The 20,292-nt window shown below is 39.6% G+C and overlaps 2 protein-coding genes across 2 annotated transcripts; both read left to right on the forward strand.

The window, feature by feature from the left end:
- Positions 1-557: 557 nt before the first annotated feature.
- LOC124267615 (polypeptide N-acetylgalactosaminyltransferase 5-like) lies at positions 558-8,148 on the forward strand (the record flags this gene model as incomplete). The annotated part of the gene is made up of 8 exons (XM_046702577.1): positions 558-663; positions 1,752-2,268; positions 2,736-2,880; positions 3,133-3,299; positions 4,965-5,129; positions 6,296-6,506; positions 7,061-7,178; positions 7,990-8,148. Coding segments are annotated over exons 2-8 (1,422 nt in total), but the record flags the coding sequence as incomplete, so codon positions are not given.
- Positions 8,149-12,552, forward strand: LOC124267610 (polypeptide N-acetylgalactosaminyltransferase 13-like). Its single transcript, XM_046702575.1, has 6 exons — positions 8,149-8,177; positions 9,223-9,345; positions 9,769-9,861; positions 10,477-10,599; positions 10,873-11,927; positions 12,522-12,552. The coding sequence occupies exons 1-5, from the start codon at positions 8,151-8,153 to the stop codon at positions 11,008-11,010; spliced, it is 504 nt and encodes a 167-aa protein (XP_046558531.1). The 5' UTR covers positions 8,149-8,150; the 3' UTR covers positions 11,011-11,927; positions 12,522-12,552.
- The last annotated feature ends 7,740 nt before the right edge of the window (positions 12,553-20,292 follow it).

Genomic DNA, 20,292 nt, shown 5'->3' on the forward strand with positions numbered 1-20,292 from the left:
CATTCTCTATCATTTAGAGGTGATACAATCGGCGCCATTTAACTACTGGCTTCCTTCGCTATGTTATCACTGTTGTTATTTCACATGTACTTATAAAGTTATCTGTTTCATCGGTTTTTCATTAATATATAACAAAATATACCCCGAAACGTCGTTTTCCTCAAAATGAAGATGCTGATATCCATAAATGCTTGCCTTTATCCTCTATAATCGGTCTATAATATATATTTGATTACGCATGTATATTCTTCGATCTAAAATGATCGCGTTAAATGTGGGTTTAATACATTGATAGAAACCACCTGCTGCTAGTAGAAGAATAGATGTGTCAGAAAACACGACTAACGATCCCTGTAATGAACGCCCCTGCACATTTCCCTAACACTGAGGGTCAATTATCGATTACACGAAACCGATACTCCTGATTGGTCACGTTGTACATACGCAACAGAATGACGTTGTCCGTGACACATGTGTGGCCTTTAATTGACTTCTACCTGGTCTGCAACAACCTGTTACCCTCAAACCAAACTGCTGTAAGTGTTGCCTTATGCAAACAGACGTGTTTATTGAAAATATAATCATTCCAATTCTTGCTCTGTAAGTGAAGCATCTATTCAGATACATGGATTATGCACTGTAGAGGATATGAACATGCATCAGGTATGAAGAAATACGAAGTTATATACATAATAATTATTAATGTTTCATAAACAAATAATTATTCATTATCAAATTTTATTGATGTCAGTATGAATGAAGGTTTATTTCGAATCCTGGTTGTGTGATGGTTTTAATGTTTCAGTGTTTCACACACACATCGAGATAATCTGAAACAATTGGAGGCTGGCTGTGTTTTTTGTGTTAACACCTATTTCATATCGTCACATAAATAGGATAAATATTTATATTTACCAAAGCTCCTTTCAAATCCAGCTTCTCTAGCCTGATTTCCGGGTTATTTATCATTGACAATGTGATAGAATCTCAACGTATCAACGTGAGATTATTTCTTCGCCGATCATAAAACATTTGCTGTATGTGGTTCGTCTTCACGCCCTTCCTCGTTTATAATATAATATTTAATATTTATAATTATTATATTTAATTTTATAGTTGAGTTTTCATCTCCATTCAGTCCTGTGGTGAGATGCAAGTGTCAATACAGACTAACTTCTTTGAGTGAGTGAGTGAGTTAAGATTTAAAGTCACATCGGCAATATTTCAGCCATATCGTGACTAAATCAACTTAAAATATATGAGCAATTAAATTTAAATTATAAAATTCTTTCAACGAAGGGCAGTAAAACAACTGGATTATCACAGATATAAATATAAAACTAGTAATTAAATCTAAAATATTTTAAGTATACATGACAATACAAAAAAAAAACTATTGCCAGATTGCCAACAACTGAAGGTAGATCACCATACTAGGAACCATGGGGAGTGACAGTACCTAACTTCTTTGAGAGGCATTTTAGAAGTTGTATAGGTGAAGGAAAACCAAGTTCGATGGGTAGTCAACTTCGTTATTGCAATGAGAGCAAGTACAGAGTAAGGCAACACTTGGCCGTTGATTCCTGTAGGTTCTTACATCGCCCTGTCATACTTCAGTGTTGAAATGTGGTCAGTCCTGAATTAAAACTAAGAGTACATTTTCGCAATCGTCACAATATCCGTAAAAACGTCACAATGTCGAAACATGAGCTCACGAACTAAACCTAATACCTTTCTTTTCTCCTTTTCAGACCTGAGTCCGAGTGGATTAATTGCATATCCAAACCCCGTGTGTTATAGTACTACTAAACATGAGGAAATATTTTCGCTTAATGTTTCGCTTTTCACTTCTTTGCATGGGTATTACCGCATATTTGCTTATTGCAACATTAGTTGATGTAGCGCTTGATAATGAAACAATCAATCAGAAAGACGACAATGGACTGGTAGAGAGCAATGGTGTCACATTTGCCCGTCATGGTGTGGCATTGAGAGATTCAAACGAATCTGGATATAATGGACCAGGATTTGCCGGGGATTGGAATAACACGAAAGATAAGGTTCAGCAAAGTGTAGATCACATATCCCTACTGAACCAAATAAAAGAAAAGGCTCTTGCAAGGAAGGATGGGTCCCAACATGACCTGGAAGGTGTTCAGGTACAGTTGCCAAGTGACAAGGAGGTAGACAGTGAGAGACTCCGCCATAAACAAGTCTCGGACATACCATATCCACAGTTTGTTAAAGACAGCCCCGAAAATGGTCCGGGTAAGTATTATTGTTATCGGTATGGGCATGATATACGTAATTATCAAGTGAAGCTGAGCTGATTCCGCAGATGTCCAGGCATTGGGGACGTGGTTATTGTATTACAGTATAAAGAGACAGAATTAATTCTTATCAATAATAAATATTTCCATCATACTTAACTCTTGTGTAGCTCGTACAGGGACGTTAGACGTGACTCGCAGTAGAATATGCTGACATGCATGGAAATGAGCATGCCATCTGCCAGTGGTAATGACATGAAGTCACAATATGACGTCACTGTTAGGATTTCAATTATGGATAATGGCCGTTGCTTTCCTTTGGTCATTTTTTGCGAACCAATTATAAATATCTTTGTCTTGTTTTCATGACCGCATCATGTTTACGAGATGATGAAAGGTTATCAAAAGATGTTGCGATTGCTGCACGTAACTGAAACTGATGTTTCCACACCTACGTTGTTGCAGGAGAATTTGGTGTGCCTTACATTCCTAAACTTAACACCACAGAGAAGAAAGTAATGGACAAAATGTTCCGTGTGCATTACTTCAACGTCTACGTCAGTGACAGAATCTCCGTACACCGACGTCTGCGGGACACGAGGTCACAAGAGTACGTATCTACTGTGACAATCAATGTTCTGAATGTTGCACTGGGGTTATGCAGTGTGGCTTCCAGCTTATTTTTATCTGCAAGGTCATATCCTGTGTGCGTAATACATTTATTCTGACGGGAGCAAAAACATTTTCTTCATATGGTTTATTTTGTTCTGTGAATTTGTATATACATTAGTATAGATGACAGAGCAACGTTTTGCAATGTGATTGATATATGTATATCTGTATTAGTTGTCTTTGTTGTAAGATGTAAGGCTCAAACATTCCGCCCAAACCTGTCCATGGCGAGCGTCATCATTTGCTTCAAAGACGAGGCATGGTCGGTGCTGCTTCGGACAGTCCACAGTATCCTGGACAGATCACCATCACATCTGCTGCGGGAGATTATCCTCGTAGATGATTTCTCTTCGTCTGGTGAGACTATATTTCTATGCATATAAGTATCACGAAACATTGCGGAGTGATAGTCTTATCAAGTCAAATCAATGTTTCTGTATAGTGACAATTGACTACTTGACCACACGTCTCTCATCAACAACACAAGCAATGACGTCCTATATTGCAGTAATCAGGAGGCAGTTGCATCTTGCGAATATGCAATTCAGAAAGAAATATATGTTGCTTCACACAACGATCAGCAAAATTCCAACACTATCACCTCACCCTCCAGTATTCGACCAAGTATCGACATATCGATAAGTATAGTATTAAGAGCAGTATGAATATTTCATCGAGGTATGGTAACAGACTGATCGCGATCCCTATTTGTAGACACCTGCGGCAAGTTTTGGTACAGTGAAGCAGTTCAGATTTGGAATACGAAAGGGGTGGTACATAACCATACTTTTTCGCAAAAATAACCTCAAGCAGAAATTCTCATTCGAAAGCCGCACAATTGTGTTATGGCTAATATTTGACGAATTATTACCATTTTGTGCTTACCGATGACCTCTCTACGACAAGTCCTAAAGCTATGCAGATCAAAACGCACCAGCTATTTATGTTTTGGGGTGGAAGCTTTACATCCAGAAATTACACAACTTAAGTTTGTACAGTATGCCAAGTATTGTGATGAAGGTCAGCGTCCTAACATATCAAGGAACTTAAACCATATGCAGGCTTGTAACCAAACAACGACCTTCGAGATCTGTCTACAAGAACCAATGACAGGAGATACACAACTACTTATATCTATTGTTTTAGTTTCGCAATTCATCAAAGAGATATAGATGGAATATTACTGAGGGCCGCGTCAAACAACAAACAATCAATGCAATTTTTCAAATTCTTCTTACCAGGAGCATTTAACCGTTACGTGGAACGATGTTGAACATGCCGTTTATAGGCATAATTAGGAGTGCACATGTGATCTGAGAGGGAGATAGATGACGACATGATACTGACAATGTAACCTGCTGACTGATGATTGAGAAATATAAATATATACTGATGGGAAAAATAAGGGATCACATGAAAGCACAAGTGTTCCTTTATTTGTTTCCAGGTTTCGTCACAAGCTGCGCGATACAAAGCTTGTGAAGAAACCTGGAACATAATAAACACTTGTGCTTTCACGTGATCCCTTATTTTTGTCCCTCAGTATATATACTATCCGAAAGAAATGGTACACGAAAGACGTTTGAAACTGTATTCATACGTTCATACAGAACGCCTCAACCCATTTTATTCACACTCGCAAAGTTATTTAGACATAGTTCGCTCCCTAACAATCAGCAGATCTGACACACCACAGCCTTCATTTAGATTAGGGGCGGTGGGGTAGCCTAGTGGTCAAAGCGTTGGCTCGTCACGCCGAAGACCCGGGTTCGAATCCCTACATGGGTACAATGTGTTAAGCTCATTTCTGGTGTCCCCCGCCGTGATGTTGCTGGAATATTGCTAAAAGCGGCGTAAAACCAAACTCAGCCAGTCAGTCAGTCAGTCATTTAGATTAATGTTCGTAATCCAGTTTTGCAAATGAATGTACCTTCATAAAATAAAAAATAAAAAATATAAAGACATCTAAATAAAAAACAATATATTTACTCTTTGAATATTGTTGTTTCATGCCTCCTGCAGATTATCTTAAAGGTCCCCTGGAAAGATATATGTCGGATTATCCTCTGGTGAAGATTCTGAGGACAACCAAACGGGAGGGTCTGACCCGAGCCCGACTGATGGGGTATGAGATCGCCAGGGGTCCTGTCCTAGTCTTCCTAGACTCGCATGTAGAGTGCTTCCCAGGTACTACTACTTAAACCTATGAGTATATCATGGGCAGTATTTATTTAAGAAAAATGCTTTAGTAATCGTACCTCTAAAAAAACTCATTGGAGCATGGATTTGAGTAATATATGTTTACAAACTTATTATTTTTCATTCCTTGGCAACGTAATCAAAACAACAACTTACTCTGAGTTCAAGCACCTCAGCACGTCTCCAGATCGGCGAGTAACTCCACATTTCCACACCGTACTATGATATGACGTATTCACAGAAACGATCGTATCTGTGACCTCTATATATGTGTGTATCACATAAACCAAACCAACAGGCAATATCACATATATAAAATTCAAATAGACGGTGACCATGAACGTTTCCCTGAAAAAAAGTCAAACTGGACATCAGAGATCCGTCCGAGGTATTTGAATATATAGAATCTGGTCAATAGGCTGCACTTGTAGTTGACTCGTCGAAGCCATTTGTTTCCACAAGGCACCTATTGATGTCCTCACTTGGTCTAATGGAAGTTACCCTTGAAGGTCTGGATTAGACTTGGTCTTCAGCAACCCATGCTTGTCGTAAGAGGCGACTAACGTCGTTGCGTAGACAGATGCTCATGATGGCGATCACTGGATTGTCTAGTCCAGACTCCATTATTTACAGATCGCCGCCATATGACTGGAATATTGTTGAGTGCGGGGCCACACAACAACCAACCAATCTAATGGACGTATGATGCGTCAAACAATCTGTGGCATGCTTCATACAATGATTTGATTACACAGAGGGCATTGGTAACGATTTTACTTAGAGGTATAATGTCTCCTTGAAAGACTTTCTCGATGACCTGTAAAACAATGATTCAGAGGACATCTACTCGAATTGACATCATCAAATGAAGAGTAAAAGGTAAATAAGGTTCAAATGTTGAACACAACACAATTAATATTATAAGTACTGATTTGTATTTTTAATGATTGATGCATTCTATATGTGCTGTCTATTCAAGGTTAAGAGGGGTTTAGACAGTATGTCTGTCTACTCATACGCGTCCCGCAATTTCGTACTCTTCTCGTCGTTAAACAATATCCTGTGTTTTGTCATAATCGATGTCGCACGTCCATACTAGACACCACACCCACACGGATGCCGCTAATCAGACCTGCCTGTGCCCCCTATTGCAGGCTGGCTGGAACCCCTGCTTGATCGCATCGCTGAGAACCCGAAGAACGTTCCCTTCCCGCATATTCCCTACATTGACAAGGACCACTTTGGCAGTTTCGCCTCTATGGACAATCAGATAGGGGTATTCAACTGGCAGAACCTTATTTTCACCTGGATCTTCATCCCAGAGAGCGTGGAGAAACTGCGCAAGTCCACTGCTGATCCTATAAGGTAGTATATACGGTTGTAGTACATATTCTATGGGGAAATAAATAGACAAAATGTGTTTGATATCCTGAGTATTAAAATGTATCATGAGCAGTTGTGACTGGGTGTTTACATCCTGAACCTCAAACCTTGTGGTGGAAGATATATTGGATGTGTATATACACACATACACATCCAATACACAATATGACATGCTTCGATTATCTAACACGAATCCAGCTGTACAATCAGGCTTAACAAGATTTATAAAAAATAGTTTCATAGTTTAATCTACTGTATCTTTTATACCAGTGAAGATCCGGGTTGGGATTGATCTTCAGTAACCAATGTTTGCCGTAAGAGGCGGCCAACGGGATCGGGTGGTCAGGATCGCTGACTAGGTTGACAGATGTCATCGTATCCCAATTGCATAGATTGATCTTCATGATGTTGATCACTTGCTTGTCTGGGCCAGACTCGATTATTCACAGACCGCCGCCATTTAGCTGGAATATTGCTGAGTGCGGCGTAAAACTAAACATACTCAGTCAGTCACTACTGTATCTTTTATGTGACAGGTCAGCCACTATGCCGGGAGGTTTGTTTGCCATTGACAGGAATTACTTCACAACACTTGGCACCTATGACCCTGCACTCCTGTACTGGGGAGGGGAAAACATGGAACTCTCATTCAAGGTAACCTTGGCTCTCAAATTACTCGAAATATCCTCGAAGTACACATCTTGTTGAACCAGTCGTCTGTCGCCTTACATTCTTTTTAAGTTTGTACTCTTTTAAATATATAACAGTATAATGTAGGACACAAAGGATATTTGACACCATCTTGTCTGACTTTATTTCCTTTGCGACTCTTCTGAACCTTTGTCCGTACCTGTAGGTCAACTCTTTGAAAATCCAAATGCGAATATGGTTAAGACAAACGACTTTCGTCAAGACCTCATACTCGATACTGAAGCAACCCACATTTTAGTCCATCATTCTGTTGTTCTTAGGACCCTTCTCCCAACTAAATTACATAATGACCATCTCATTGGTGGCTCTTGTTCCCTCATTAGCATCTTGTTAACCACTGTTACATTTTCGTAGAATAACTGTGTGCATAGCGTGGAGACAGGGATAAAATGCATGTTTGTATGTATGCAGAACAAGATGCATCCTTTTAGCGGCATCTTGAAGATCTATCTCAAAATCAGCTGATAATAAGTGTTGCAATTTTCCCTTCACCATTTACCAAGTATATACCCTCGCTGGATCCCCATAAGCTTTGAATGCCAGCAACATGTAGCCGTGTGTCTTCAGATATGTAAACGTCTATATAATTTATTACTTCTGATTTTTTTACCGTAACGAAATATGAAAATAATAGTTTGAAAAATGTTAAAATAGGTTGAAGCATCATTGAATCTGCGTAAGACATTGAACATGACATTTTGAGAAATGAGCATGACAACAGTGTGAAATATTACGATGTTCTCTCTTGGATCAGATCTGGATGTGTAATGGAACCATCGAGCTAATTCCATGTTCCCAAGTTGGACATATCTTCCGTTATCAGAACCCCATTAAATGGAGCAGCACAGGCGTCAACGTTCTCAAGAGGAACTACATGAGAGTTGCGGAGGTGTGGATGGACGACTACAGGAGTACATGTACGATGCCTCCTTCCAACGAGCAGTACGTCATATCAACGAGCATTGATACAATTTATAATTTTAATAAGTATGTAACTATCTCGTCTCCTGATGATTGGATGTTAGTCATAATAGTATCTGAGTACAATGTAGGCAGTATGAGTTTTATTGCTTCAGTTGTATTGTTTTGATTTACGGCGAGCATTGTGCACAATTGCCCGTGTCTGATGTTATGGTTTAAATTCAGCTGGGGATCTATACAGGAAGCTGAAGTACTGTAAGTCCCTATGATCCCCAGTAAGGTGGATAGCTTTAGTTGCTGGTGGTCCATAGCTCGTGTTTTAATGTTATTGAATGTCATATCGATTTGTTTTGAGTAGAATATTTTAGAACTAGAAAGGATTAGTTTTTATAATCGAATTTTGTGGTATGCTGCTTCGTGACAGATATTTATGATATTAAATTGTTCCCGTCACTATGTGGCTGAAATACTGCCGATGTGACGTAAAACAATAACTCACGCACAGGTGGCTGGAAGGCGTGCACATACTCATTTCATCCTACTGGGTATTTTTAACAGAGGGCAAGTGTCAAGGGGCACATCATGTGAACCATACTCATTCAATCCCTATATATTCTCACGAGTGAAGCTTGTCAAACATCCAATCACTTTCCACGGGAGCGGTGGATAGCCTGGTGGTTAAAGCGTTCGCTCGTCACGCTGAAGACCAGGGTTCGATTTGCCACATGGGAACAATGTGTGAAGTCCATTTCTGGTATGCCCCGCCGTGATGTTGCTGGAATATTGCTAAGAGCGGCGTAATACTCAACCCACTCACTCACTCTCCACGACCCGTGTTGCTCATGATTGCCTGATACGAGGATGAGTTCATCAGTCAACTTGAGAACTACTCACTGACTAACTGGCACATGAATTCATTTATTGATATGTTTTGAAGTATATCACGATTGGGAAAGTGATAGTACCGGACTTCATATTAAATCAGAAAAAAGAACTGTACACGTGAGATGAATAGGTACGAATATCCTTTAAGGATATAATGTTCTTGTATTATTTTTCGAATCAGGACTTTGGAGACATATCGGCCAGGAAGCGACTTAGGGAGAGTTTACATTGTCACGACTTCCGGTGGTATATGAGGAATGTATTTCCGTTTCCGGAGCCGGTGAAATCCATAGCTGCTGGAGAAGTGCGTACCCTAGTGTTATAACTAAAACCACGTAAATTTCAGTTGTTAACCAATGCTTACTAAACATACTTGTAACTGTATACAATCTTTATGTAGTGGACACATGTGTCTGGAGAGTGGAATCTCTGCAGAATATTGTTCAAAGCTAACAAACCACTCATTCAGCCCTTCTTCTTGAACGCGGGGAGGTGGGGTAGCCTAGTGGATTAGGCGATGGCTCGTCAGATCGAAAACCCGGGTTCGATTCCCCACATGGGTACAATGTGTAAAGCCCACTTCCGGTGTCCCCCGCCGTGATATTGCTCTAATATTGCTAAAAGCGGCGTAAAACCATACTCATTCACTCACTCACTCACTCACTCACTTACTCACTTACTCACTCACAACACTTTCACGCACTCAGTCGATGACTATATGTTGTAGATACGTAACATGGCGAAGCCTGTTTGCCTGGACAGCATGGGGAAGTCGATGAAACCGGGGGTGTTTGGTTGTCACGGCCAGGGTATGAATCAGGTTTGTAGATAAGGTTCTGGAACTGATCTGGTAACGCATTGCTCACATCCGTCATACGTGATATTTACGTGTTACTCTCAAAACAGAAGGGGCGGTGGGGTAGCCTAGTGGTTAAAGCGTTGGCTCGTCACGCCATAGACCCGGGTTCGAATCCCCACATGGGTACAATGTGTGAAGCCCATTTCTGGTGATGTTGCTGGAATATTGCTAAAAGCGGCGTAAAACTAAACTCAGTCAAATGTAAAAATGTGTTTACCAGATTGATTCTCAGAGTTACATTCTCCGTACATTAGCCTTAAGCTTACATTGTGCCAAATTTGAAATCTACAAAAATGGAACATTTTTCTACAGTTCTCTATACGTTTACATCCTCGGAAATGTACGCGACATCAGTTCTCTGCTCTGCTAATTGATATAATATTCATACAGCTGTCATACCGTGTGGTAATGGCAGCGTTAAATGGATATCCCTTCATGACGAGGGATGCAACTTCCCCAAGGAGTCCAGATATATTTGACAAAAGAGTAACTGTTGTCATGCTACTCATTTGATTCATCGAGAGAATCACCTGGCAACCCTATATGTAAGAGTGTTCAAAGCTGTCACTGTTCCAGTGGTGGCAACTGAAGGAAGACCGGACTCTGGGCTCGGCTATGCACGACATGTGCCATGAGAATGGCACCTTTGTATTGAAGAAAGGCTGCCCTGGACAACAGTCGTGGACCTACGACAAGGAGGTGTGTTTCTTCCAAGACGATTGAACCGTTTCTACTTCTACGCATCCTTTTTGAAACAACCATGATTTGTTTTTTGTTGTTGTTTTTCTGAGTTTAATAAAGTATGTTTAATCACAGTTTAGTACAATATATCTCGGTAAAATATTCGTACAATAACCAAATGTATTTCTTACAAAAACTGCATTCAAAATCAAATGGTCGGTCTTTATTAAAACTTCCCGGTGTGGCATGAAAGTATCTAATTCTTTGTGATGTTGACTCAATTTGTTTCAGAATCAAACCTTGCTTCACAGCCCTTCTAAAATGTGTTTACAAGTGACTGTGCAACTTAAACTGACACTCGCTACATGCTCGGGAACGGCATGGCAAAAGTGGATAGTGCCACTGAAGAGTATGCAATCAAAACATTAGCGTGACAGTATCGAGAGAATTGTATATATCAAACGATGTCGAACTGAGGTATGTTGAAGATGTGCTTCATATCATCCAAGGAGAATGTGTCGAATGAAGTAAGAAAAGGACTGAAGAACCATACGAAGACAAAGTTCTTAATTCATCTGGAAATCTGCAGCGCTGTATAACGCCGTTTTCCATAAAATCTGTACATGGAAATATATCCATTGAATGTCGGACTTCAGGTGACCCGGAACTTCACACGATACGTGTACATATATGTTTGCTGGTTAATGTAACCAGATATCTTTGAGTAACATTTGACATGCTACACATTTGATCCATCGATCCATCACCTGTCACGAAATGCAACTCTATATGGAAGAGTGTTAAAAGCTGTCAGTGTTCCGATGATGGCAATTGAGGGAATAACATAGTGGAAAGTAAGAAGTACACATGTTTGTTGGCTAATGTCACACAAATTCAGTTCTTCCGCGAAGAACATGTGCTACCGTGGAATAATACTCTCAATGATGTGAACGACATTAGAAACCTTATACGTTGTTTTGAATATGACTCAACTCGGAAATTGACGAAAGGTTCTCTGTAAGGTAAAGGGAATGGGCTTATTCATGTCGTTAATGTTAGACAGAGTTATCGTTTAGGGGTTGACGCAGTCATGATCTGGTATTGGAACACTATGACTGGCAGACCCTTATTTAATTTACATACGAACTTATGTGCTGCGAACTGTGTCAGTGGACGCTGAACCATAATCACGACAACTAAATACAGGGCTAGGGCGATGACTTGTGATTTACGCACTAAACAGTTATCTGCTAATGAAAACAATCTCCCCAGAACAACAAATAATGTATAATAACAAGCTACTAGGAAACACTACTGAACTCTGAGTATTACGTAAGGTATCTTAGGTAACTTCTTTGAGTGGCATTTTAGAAGTTGGGAAGTACAATATAGAACAAACTTTATGGATAACAACTTTTATTCGTGAGTGCGACGTTTCGATACAGATTCGTGTACCGTTGTCAAGCATAACGGAACATGAAGAAGGGGGAAGTGTATATATACCGGATGTAACAATGTAACAAAGAAAACAACATAATTAACATAATTGGCTAGGCAGAAAGTTGATGAAGCCAGAGAGTAGACAAAGGACAGGCGTGGAAGCCAATGATGTACAAATAATAATGAGATGTTTATACAGCAGAGTTTATACAGTAGATTGGGCTTGGTGGATGAGTGCATCATAAGCGGATGGAATGAAGTATCCTTGGTCTCGGTTGATGGTGGGCTTTTGGCGTTTGATGTGGATGGCTTCGGTGAGCTTGCGTTTAGTGAAGTCTGTTTGTTTGTTAGCGAGAATGGTGATGTCAGACCACTCTATTTGATGATTGGGGCTTGCTTTGATGTGGTCGGAAATGGCTGATTTGTTGTCGGAATTGGTAACAGAGGTCTGATGTTCTTTCACTCGGGTGTTGATGGGTCGGGAAGTTTTGCCAATGTAGGTGATGAATAAAACCGGATTCATGATTGTTCCTTGTTCCGTTTGTTGTCGTTTGTCGGAACGTTAAGCCCATGATATACGTTGTCCTGTGGGCGCAATAAACGATTACTTTTGAGTTCGATTAGACATGAAAAAGATTCTCTATCTGCAGTGTATAGTCAAACCTTACTGGTGGAATTACTGGTTTTTCAAGACGACCAATAATTACACGTAACCTCACATACAGCACACATCCATGATTCCAACTCTGCGAGTATACACAGCTCAACAGTCGCATCCATCCACAAAATAGAAGCTCGTCACGCCGAAGACCCGGGTTCGATTCCCCACATGGGTACACTGTGTGAAGCCCATTTCTGGTGTCCCCCGCCGTGATATTGCTGGAATATTGCTAAAAGCGGCGTTAAACCTCACTCACTCACTCACAAAATAGAACATGCACTGTACGGTGCATTTTGTAGAATGGGCGTGCCTAGAATACATCATATATGCCCCTTTTTGACTAAGGGTGCTCCGTTTGAAATTCCGTAGCTCTGTCCTTGGATCCTGCGTAAAACACTAATGTAACCCCCCATGCAGTTCCTGCTAAAGGTAGCCTACCGACATGTGTAGATACATCCTCTTTGTCGGCAGACTTTAGTCGTATCCTGTTTTGGGTGATTTTACATGCATGAATACACGTTAAGTTGGAGCCACTGTGTCGTTTTAGTGTTTGCACGTATTGCCATTAGATTTGATGAGATCAAATATTATTGAACATCTGTTGCACATCCGTGAGCAGCATGGATACCTGACTGGGGTTATACGATACTATGTGACCACTATCAGTAGTATTGATTCCTTTGACTATTACACAAGTCACTCAAATCCAAACGACGTGGTAATGATTATAGTGGCATGACATTTGAAGTAGCCGAGTCCAGCTTCGGGTCAAAGTGAGTGAGTGAGTGAGTGATGATTCTAAGTCACATCTGCAATATTTCAGCCATATTCTACAGTTCTAAATTCATGGTAAGTAAATAATTTATAAAACCCTGTCAACGAAGGACAGTATAATTATTAGATTATCACAGATTTATTAAATTAGATCAAAGAAAATTGAAATCACTAACAATTAACGATACGAGACAAAAATGGCAAGGGTTCGCGAGTAAAGCAGCCCATGGGTGCTGTATGAGGTGAGGATTGGGTGGTCAGGCATGCTGTATTGGTAGATGCCTATGCAGGTTATTTTGTCCCAGATGCTCATGATGTCAATCACACTATATTGCCTGGACAAGATGTAAAACACTGGCGGGCGGATGGACGGACAGACAGACGAGGCCTCGACTATATCCTCCCACAATGTATACCCAGGGATATAAATATTTGATCTGTTTGAACTGCCTAGAAGTCACTCAGGGGCGCATGATTCCACCATCACATTCAGAACATACAATACCTGGGCATATACTAAAAATATGAAACTTCGCATGTGTTACTTTAAGTAACATACCCATACAGAACAAAGTGTGACACTGTTATTAGTGGATAAATCCGGTTTATGGACGTAATGAGCGTATGGTGCGTTATGGTGCGCTTGGAGCACCCCCGTGAACAACAGTGGCACGATGGGGTCATCTCTGCTGGAGTTGTTCACAACAGCAAGGCAACGTTATCTCATTGACTGCATAATGCCCGTGAACACATCATTAGGCAACCTGACCCATTACCAAAATGGTGCCCGGCTCTTGAACATTCTGGTGTTGACGTCTCACGGCACGAAGAATTCTTCCAAGAGCATTCAATATGACATTGTGTTCTATAGGATTCTGGTTAGGTGCTGTCGATGGCCACTCCATGACGTCAATATCTACACTAAGAAACCAGCAGGTGCAATTTCAGAATCGGACCAACATAAATACGTCAACATGGGCAGCGCGCAAGCCGTGTGGTCTGGGCAGTAACTCGACCGCTAAACAGTGCCTTACTGGTTGACGTCGAGGTCGTAAAACGGTTACACAAATGACGTAGCCGAATTTGATTGTCCTCGGCATACGATGACAAAGAGCCAGATATAGTTTATCATAGTGTCACACGTTAAGCATACACTGTAAAAAATATATTTAAAATACATAAAATATATATTAACAACCAGTCCATTCTGTGATTAGTGATTATGCAGATTTATGGAAGACCGTATCATCTATGGTTGTACAGTCATACCTAGCATCGTATATTCAGTACTCTCTTTATCTCTTTCAGAAGCAAAGGTGAAACATCTTAGCGTTGCCATAGTTAAGATACTTTGGTATGCTAAGTCTTATTCTTTAAACTACGATTAGAATTTAAATTAGTTTTGACTTCAACATGTTTAGAGATAAGAAGCTGTAAAACAAAAGCGTAGTGTTGTGATCGAACGTACGGGCCTAGAATGTTGAGTGCCATTTACATCCCGGTTTGATTGTTGTTTAGGTTATGCAAGATGTTATCACTCTGGTGTATCGGGTGTTAACTGACAACATTACAATTTGCGACTTGTTTCACATTATTCAATGCAGTTCTTGAATACATAATTCCCGCATTCAATCAAACACAAAAGATCTGTCCAAATACTTGTGTTCCAAACCTGGTTAAAGCTACATTACTCACATGTACATACACACAGTATTGTTTCACTTTTCTGCTACTTCTGTGTTACTCAGAAAATAATCGATTTGTACTGCACAGATGGCTTTCATCTTAATAGCCCCCACTCATTGAAAATCAATACAAAAAGAAACACACACACACACGCACGCACACACGCACGCACGCACCTGAAATAATAAAACACCCCCCAAAAAAACACATACCACATAGAGGCCACACTGCGAACACGTTTGATATTCGATCTATCAACAGTTGTCTAATGAAGGAGAAATTAAGAAAAATAGGTATGGTCTTGAAAAACCATTAAGCTCATCTCTGGCATGTTTCGATCCGTACAAACAGGATCCTGCCACGTTATACAAAGCGCTAATCTCGGAAAATAGGAAACTTTGAGAGAAATAAATAATTCCGTTTATGCCGGACCAGTGGGCGACTAGACTTGCTTCAATTTGGACATTTGCATTGTAGAAAGGGTTGGACTGTGACACAGACTACTGACATGATGAGGCCCCAGCGATGCAGAGCGGATGTGGCTCGTAAAAGGCGGAAAACGCATTTCTAAAACTCTTCTCGTAATAATAGTATTCGTATTTTGCAATGAAGATATATATTCACTCCTGTCACTAAAACACAAAATTACGAGTCAGATTTCAGAGACTAGTCAATGAGAATTTTGCAGGAAACACAGATCTGGGTAAGCATAAGCTTTCCTTCATTTAACACTCACTTTGCCGATCACAGCTGGTAACCTCGTAATCTCTGGTGGAACAATGCCGTTGACAACAGCCGACTTGGTAGGGTTCATCTGGGTATGTCAATATGTATGTACCGATATAAGGCTATGTACTTCTATTTGTAATTCATCATACACGTCTGTCAATGTCTTTACCTACTACTGTGCGTGTTTGGAATAGCTGATAGTGATTATATATAAATTGACAATTCATTTTGTGAAGTACAAGTCATGCAGACACCAGTTGATATTGGCGACGTACAGTGTTTTGTCTATAACAGTATTGGTGGATGACCCACAGTCCGTATCACGAGACTGACTCTGCAAATATTCATTACCATTCATTACCATATTTTACGAATTACTCTTCAGCAACCCATGCTGCCATAAGAGGGAACGTACGTGTTCTCACGTACTTGAGATCGTATCCCACTTGCTTGGATCGATGTTCATAACGTCATGTACCATGTTATGTGTAGGTTTATGTAAACATCATTTTAGATTTTGGTAAATCAGAGGCCAGCATGTTTATATAAATGTTATAGTACAAGCCAACTGTTCATATAAAAGTTAAAATATTACTTAGGAATATTTTTGAGTTGTCCACAAAATATCAAACAAAACAAACACTTAAAGGGCCACTAATCCAGAGCGATTATGTTTCCAGCCAACAGTCTAATTACGACCGGGACGGACACGGGGACTTGGGCTACTGTCCATCTTGACAGAATTTCTTCAACCTAATCAGCGGGACATTAAGAAAGGTGTATGCCCATCATATGCCGTTATTTGAAAATATCCCCGGTAGTTCTTGTCTGATTGTAGTAAAGTATCCCCGCAGTGTAGGCTTTTTCAGATTTTCAAATGTTTGGATGGTATAGTCACTGATCCCATTTGATCCTCTTTCTGTATTCGATAATTAATCATGTTAAAAATATGATGTCTATTACGTATGCTATGATATGAAAAAACAACACATTTGATATATTTGAATCTATAAACTAAACAGCCTCACTTTGCCACTGCTAAAAATCTGAATTTTTACTTAGGTACTTATGTATATATAGTGCACAGCAAATTCTTATATATATTTCTTATGTAACATTGAAGTTCGATCCGTTCGATCCTCAAAACTGTGTCGGCCCATAAGTTGTTTTTTCAGACAATCAAACTTAAATGCAATACAGTGATTACTACTCTCTTGCTGTAACCCTTGTTTGGTTGTAAACCTACACATGTTATTTGTCATCATTCACTTGATGGTCAGTTAATGAATTTATAACAGGTATACTTAGTCATAACACCACTCAGATTACCCGCCAAAGGTTCCCATTTGGCATTTCTTGTGTCTAGAGTAAATACTCATCATTATAAACTGAGGTCTGATGTGGCAAATGTATTTACATCTTATGTAATATGCGCATGGAAGTGCAGCAATAAGAATTATCAGCTGAGTTTCAAAACAAACATCGATCAAAGGATTAACCGATAACACGCTGATTGATTAATTGATTTTATCATGCACTGCGGATTTGTCAAAAGGAAGTGTTTATGTATGTGTGTTTATGTTTATGTATACACCCCCTGTCGTAAAGTCTCTTTCATCTTTGTAAAAACAACGTCCTTCCTTCAAAGGATTAACCGCCAATACATTGATTGATTGCTCATTATTGGCATAATAATTACTTTTTTAAAGAATGGCAGACATCATGCAATTAGTTGCCAGGTGTGCTATCTTGGGTGACCGAGGGGACTATACACCAATGTGAAAAACCTGAAACGATAGATCACTTTTTCGCATATTAGACTGTTAAAAGACACATGACATGGAACAGGATTCTTTGTCAGCTGCAGATGAATGGTATCTCATTCCTTTATGTGGATATTGATGGATACATTCCCCGAACAAGGTAATAGCCTGATATTGTTGCTATAACTTTAGTCTGTTTTACTTTTAATATTTGCATTTTGTTTGCATTCATTTGTTATGGCATTCAACAGAATCATTTTTTGTGCCGTGAAGTGTAATGAGACAGACAACATACAGTAGGTCGCACTTAGGACGTGTGTATGTGATATGTGATACACATTGGCAATCTAGAAGATGTATAGATATTACAATCATGTTATAAATTCACAAAGTATAAGCATATCATGTGCAATTTATTAAGATTCAAATGCATTCAAATATATTAATAAACTAATTAGGATTATGACGTGCATTGACTTCGTTATTTCAGTCCAAGCATTTTTACCACTGGTAGATGGTTGAACTTAAAATGTTTTCATTTGTTATGAAAATAATGCCATTTAATACAACATTCAGATTGACTAGTCCTGAACCCAAGCTCATTACTCTCCCCAAGACTCCCCATGTACTTAGTTAGCCTTACTTTCAAAACAATGATATTGTATCAGGCTTCTCACCAAATTCAAGGTCAAACTATTTGTTAAATCAGATTCTACATCCATTGACGGTAACATTTTTATAAAGTCAACATTACTATGAAATCAAAATTCTTACAACAAAATCAAGATTATCGAGTAAAAAAGATTTCATCTTTGTTGATCAGTCTATACCTACACTATCAATTGCGCAACAGAGGTAACGAACCAGTCATGAATTTTGGCATATCATCCGGGTACTCACTGGAGAAAAACAATAACAAAAGCAACAACCAGTTCACGGAAATTGCTCTGGATCAGTGGCCCTTTAATGCTTAAGTTTGCATTTAAAGCAAAATGTTTCTTTTGCAATAGTTCTTTATCAAATATTATTCCGTGATAATTTTGCAAGTTTAGATTGAACTTCCCTATAGCCACAAGCAATGTGGTGTACTATGACTTTATTTACAGTCATAGGTCATACCGAGATCCTGCAAAAAGTTAGTCCTTATATTTCCGATACATTTCTTTCGGTTTGACTGCGTATTCATACCTACACTCAGGGGCAAAAGAAACGATACCAAACTTTTTAAAATTATAATTTGTGTTTGGACTTCGACATTTTGAGTATGTGTGGCTAGAAACATTCAGCCAAACGCATCACAGCTGACTCAATGAAACAACGATGCACGTGCAAAGTAAAAACCCAGACAAGTGAACTTATTCACGATAGTTTCGTGCACGTGCACACATGACACACGTGACAAATATTCGGTATAAAAGCACGTGAAAATGTTTACATCTACATTTTACGATTACATTTGCGACCTGGCCGAGATTCAAATTTATCAATCGAGGCCAATAATTGTTTGAGGTAATTGCAAGAAAATACATAATATTGATATGTCTTGTCTTGCTCACTCCAGTATGATGAGATCAGTCAATGTCAGTAACACAGAGACATTCCAGTGAGTCAATATCGAGTATGGTCACCACCGGCGTCGATACAGGCTCTAACACGACGTCGAACGGATGAGGTCTGATCACTTGAGGAGGTATCCTGTTCTCAAAGCATGGATGTGGGGTTGTCTGTTCATATGGGCGACCTGTCTGGCCCGAATCTGTCCCCCAAGACGGGCCCACAAAATGGTCAATGGGTGAAAAATCCGGAGAACGTACGATGGCCATGCCAGGACAACAACGTCGTTGGCGTTGAGAAAGCCTTGAACACGTTGAGCTGTGTGACATGTGGCGTTGCCCTGTTGAAATACGGTTCTTGGATTCTGTTGCAGGAAGGGTAGAACAACTAGCAGCCGAAGGACTTGGTCGACATAACGCTGCCCATTCAAATTCCCATCGACAACAACCAGATTTGTCTTTCTGTCACCATATATCCCCAATTACACACACACCATAACGCCACCACCGCCAAACGGCTCAACCTCCTGCACGCAGCAACGTGCCGTCCGCTCACCTCTGCGTCGATGTACTCGTTTCCTGCCGTCAGGTCTGTGCAAAATGTTACATTGTGTGTAATCCAGGTTCTATACTGGACAAAATATGTTAGGGATATTGTTTTTTTATGATTGATATTTTATCAGTGTGTCAATGAATAAATAGATCATTATTCATAATTTAAAAAATGTACATATATCCCTAACTATTTCTGTCCAGTATAGTAATGATTAATATGATCCATAATATTCGTGAAATACAGGAGTATTCATTTTTATGCAAATGTGGATTTGTATATCAGTGCATCTGCTGAGTAATATATTTATTAAATAAAACAGATTCTCAAATTCTTGGATATATGCTTTCATTCACATACACGAGATGTCTTGCATCGGGGCGTTATTTAATGCAGCAGAGCTCTGCTGTCAATAAGAAAAATCTGTGAAAATGCTTGCATTCGCAACCTGATAAACGCTACATTACTACTAAGCACTCAAGTACAACGTTCTTCTACTTTTCGGTTATTCATTTTCCGTGTGAGCATCTGCGCAAGTACCTCAAAGTGTTA

This window comes from Haliotis rubra, unplaced genomic scaffold, assembly GCF_003918875.1.
Source record: "Haliotis rubra isolate DU_JTF1 unplaced genomic scaffold, ASM391887v1 Scf1323, whole genome shotgun sequence".
Classification (NCBI taxonomy): domain Eukaryota; kingdom Metazoa; phylum Mollusca; class Gastropoda; order Lepetellida; family Haliotidae; genus Haliotis; species Haliotis rubra.

Excerpts from the sequence above, each read along its gene's own strand:
- LOC124267610 (XM_046702575.1), top strand. The coding sequence starts at position 8,151 with ATGTACGATGCCTCCTTCCAACGAGCA. Across the intron at positions 9,346-9,768 it reads AATCCATAGCTGCTGGAGAA|ATACGTAACATGGCGAAGCC; the intron begins GTGCGTACCCTA and ends TATATGTTGTAG. Across the intron at positions 9,862-10,476 it reads ACGGCCAGGGTATGAATCAG|TGGTGGCAACTGAAGGAAGA; the intron begins GTTTGTAGATAA and ends TCACTGTTCCAG.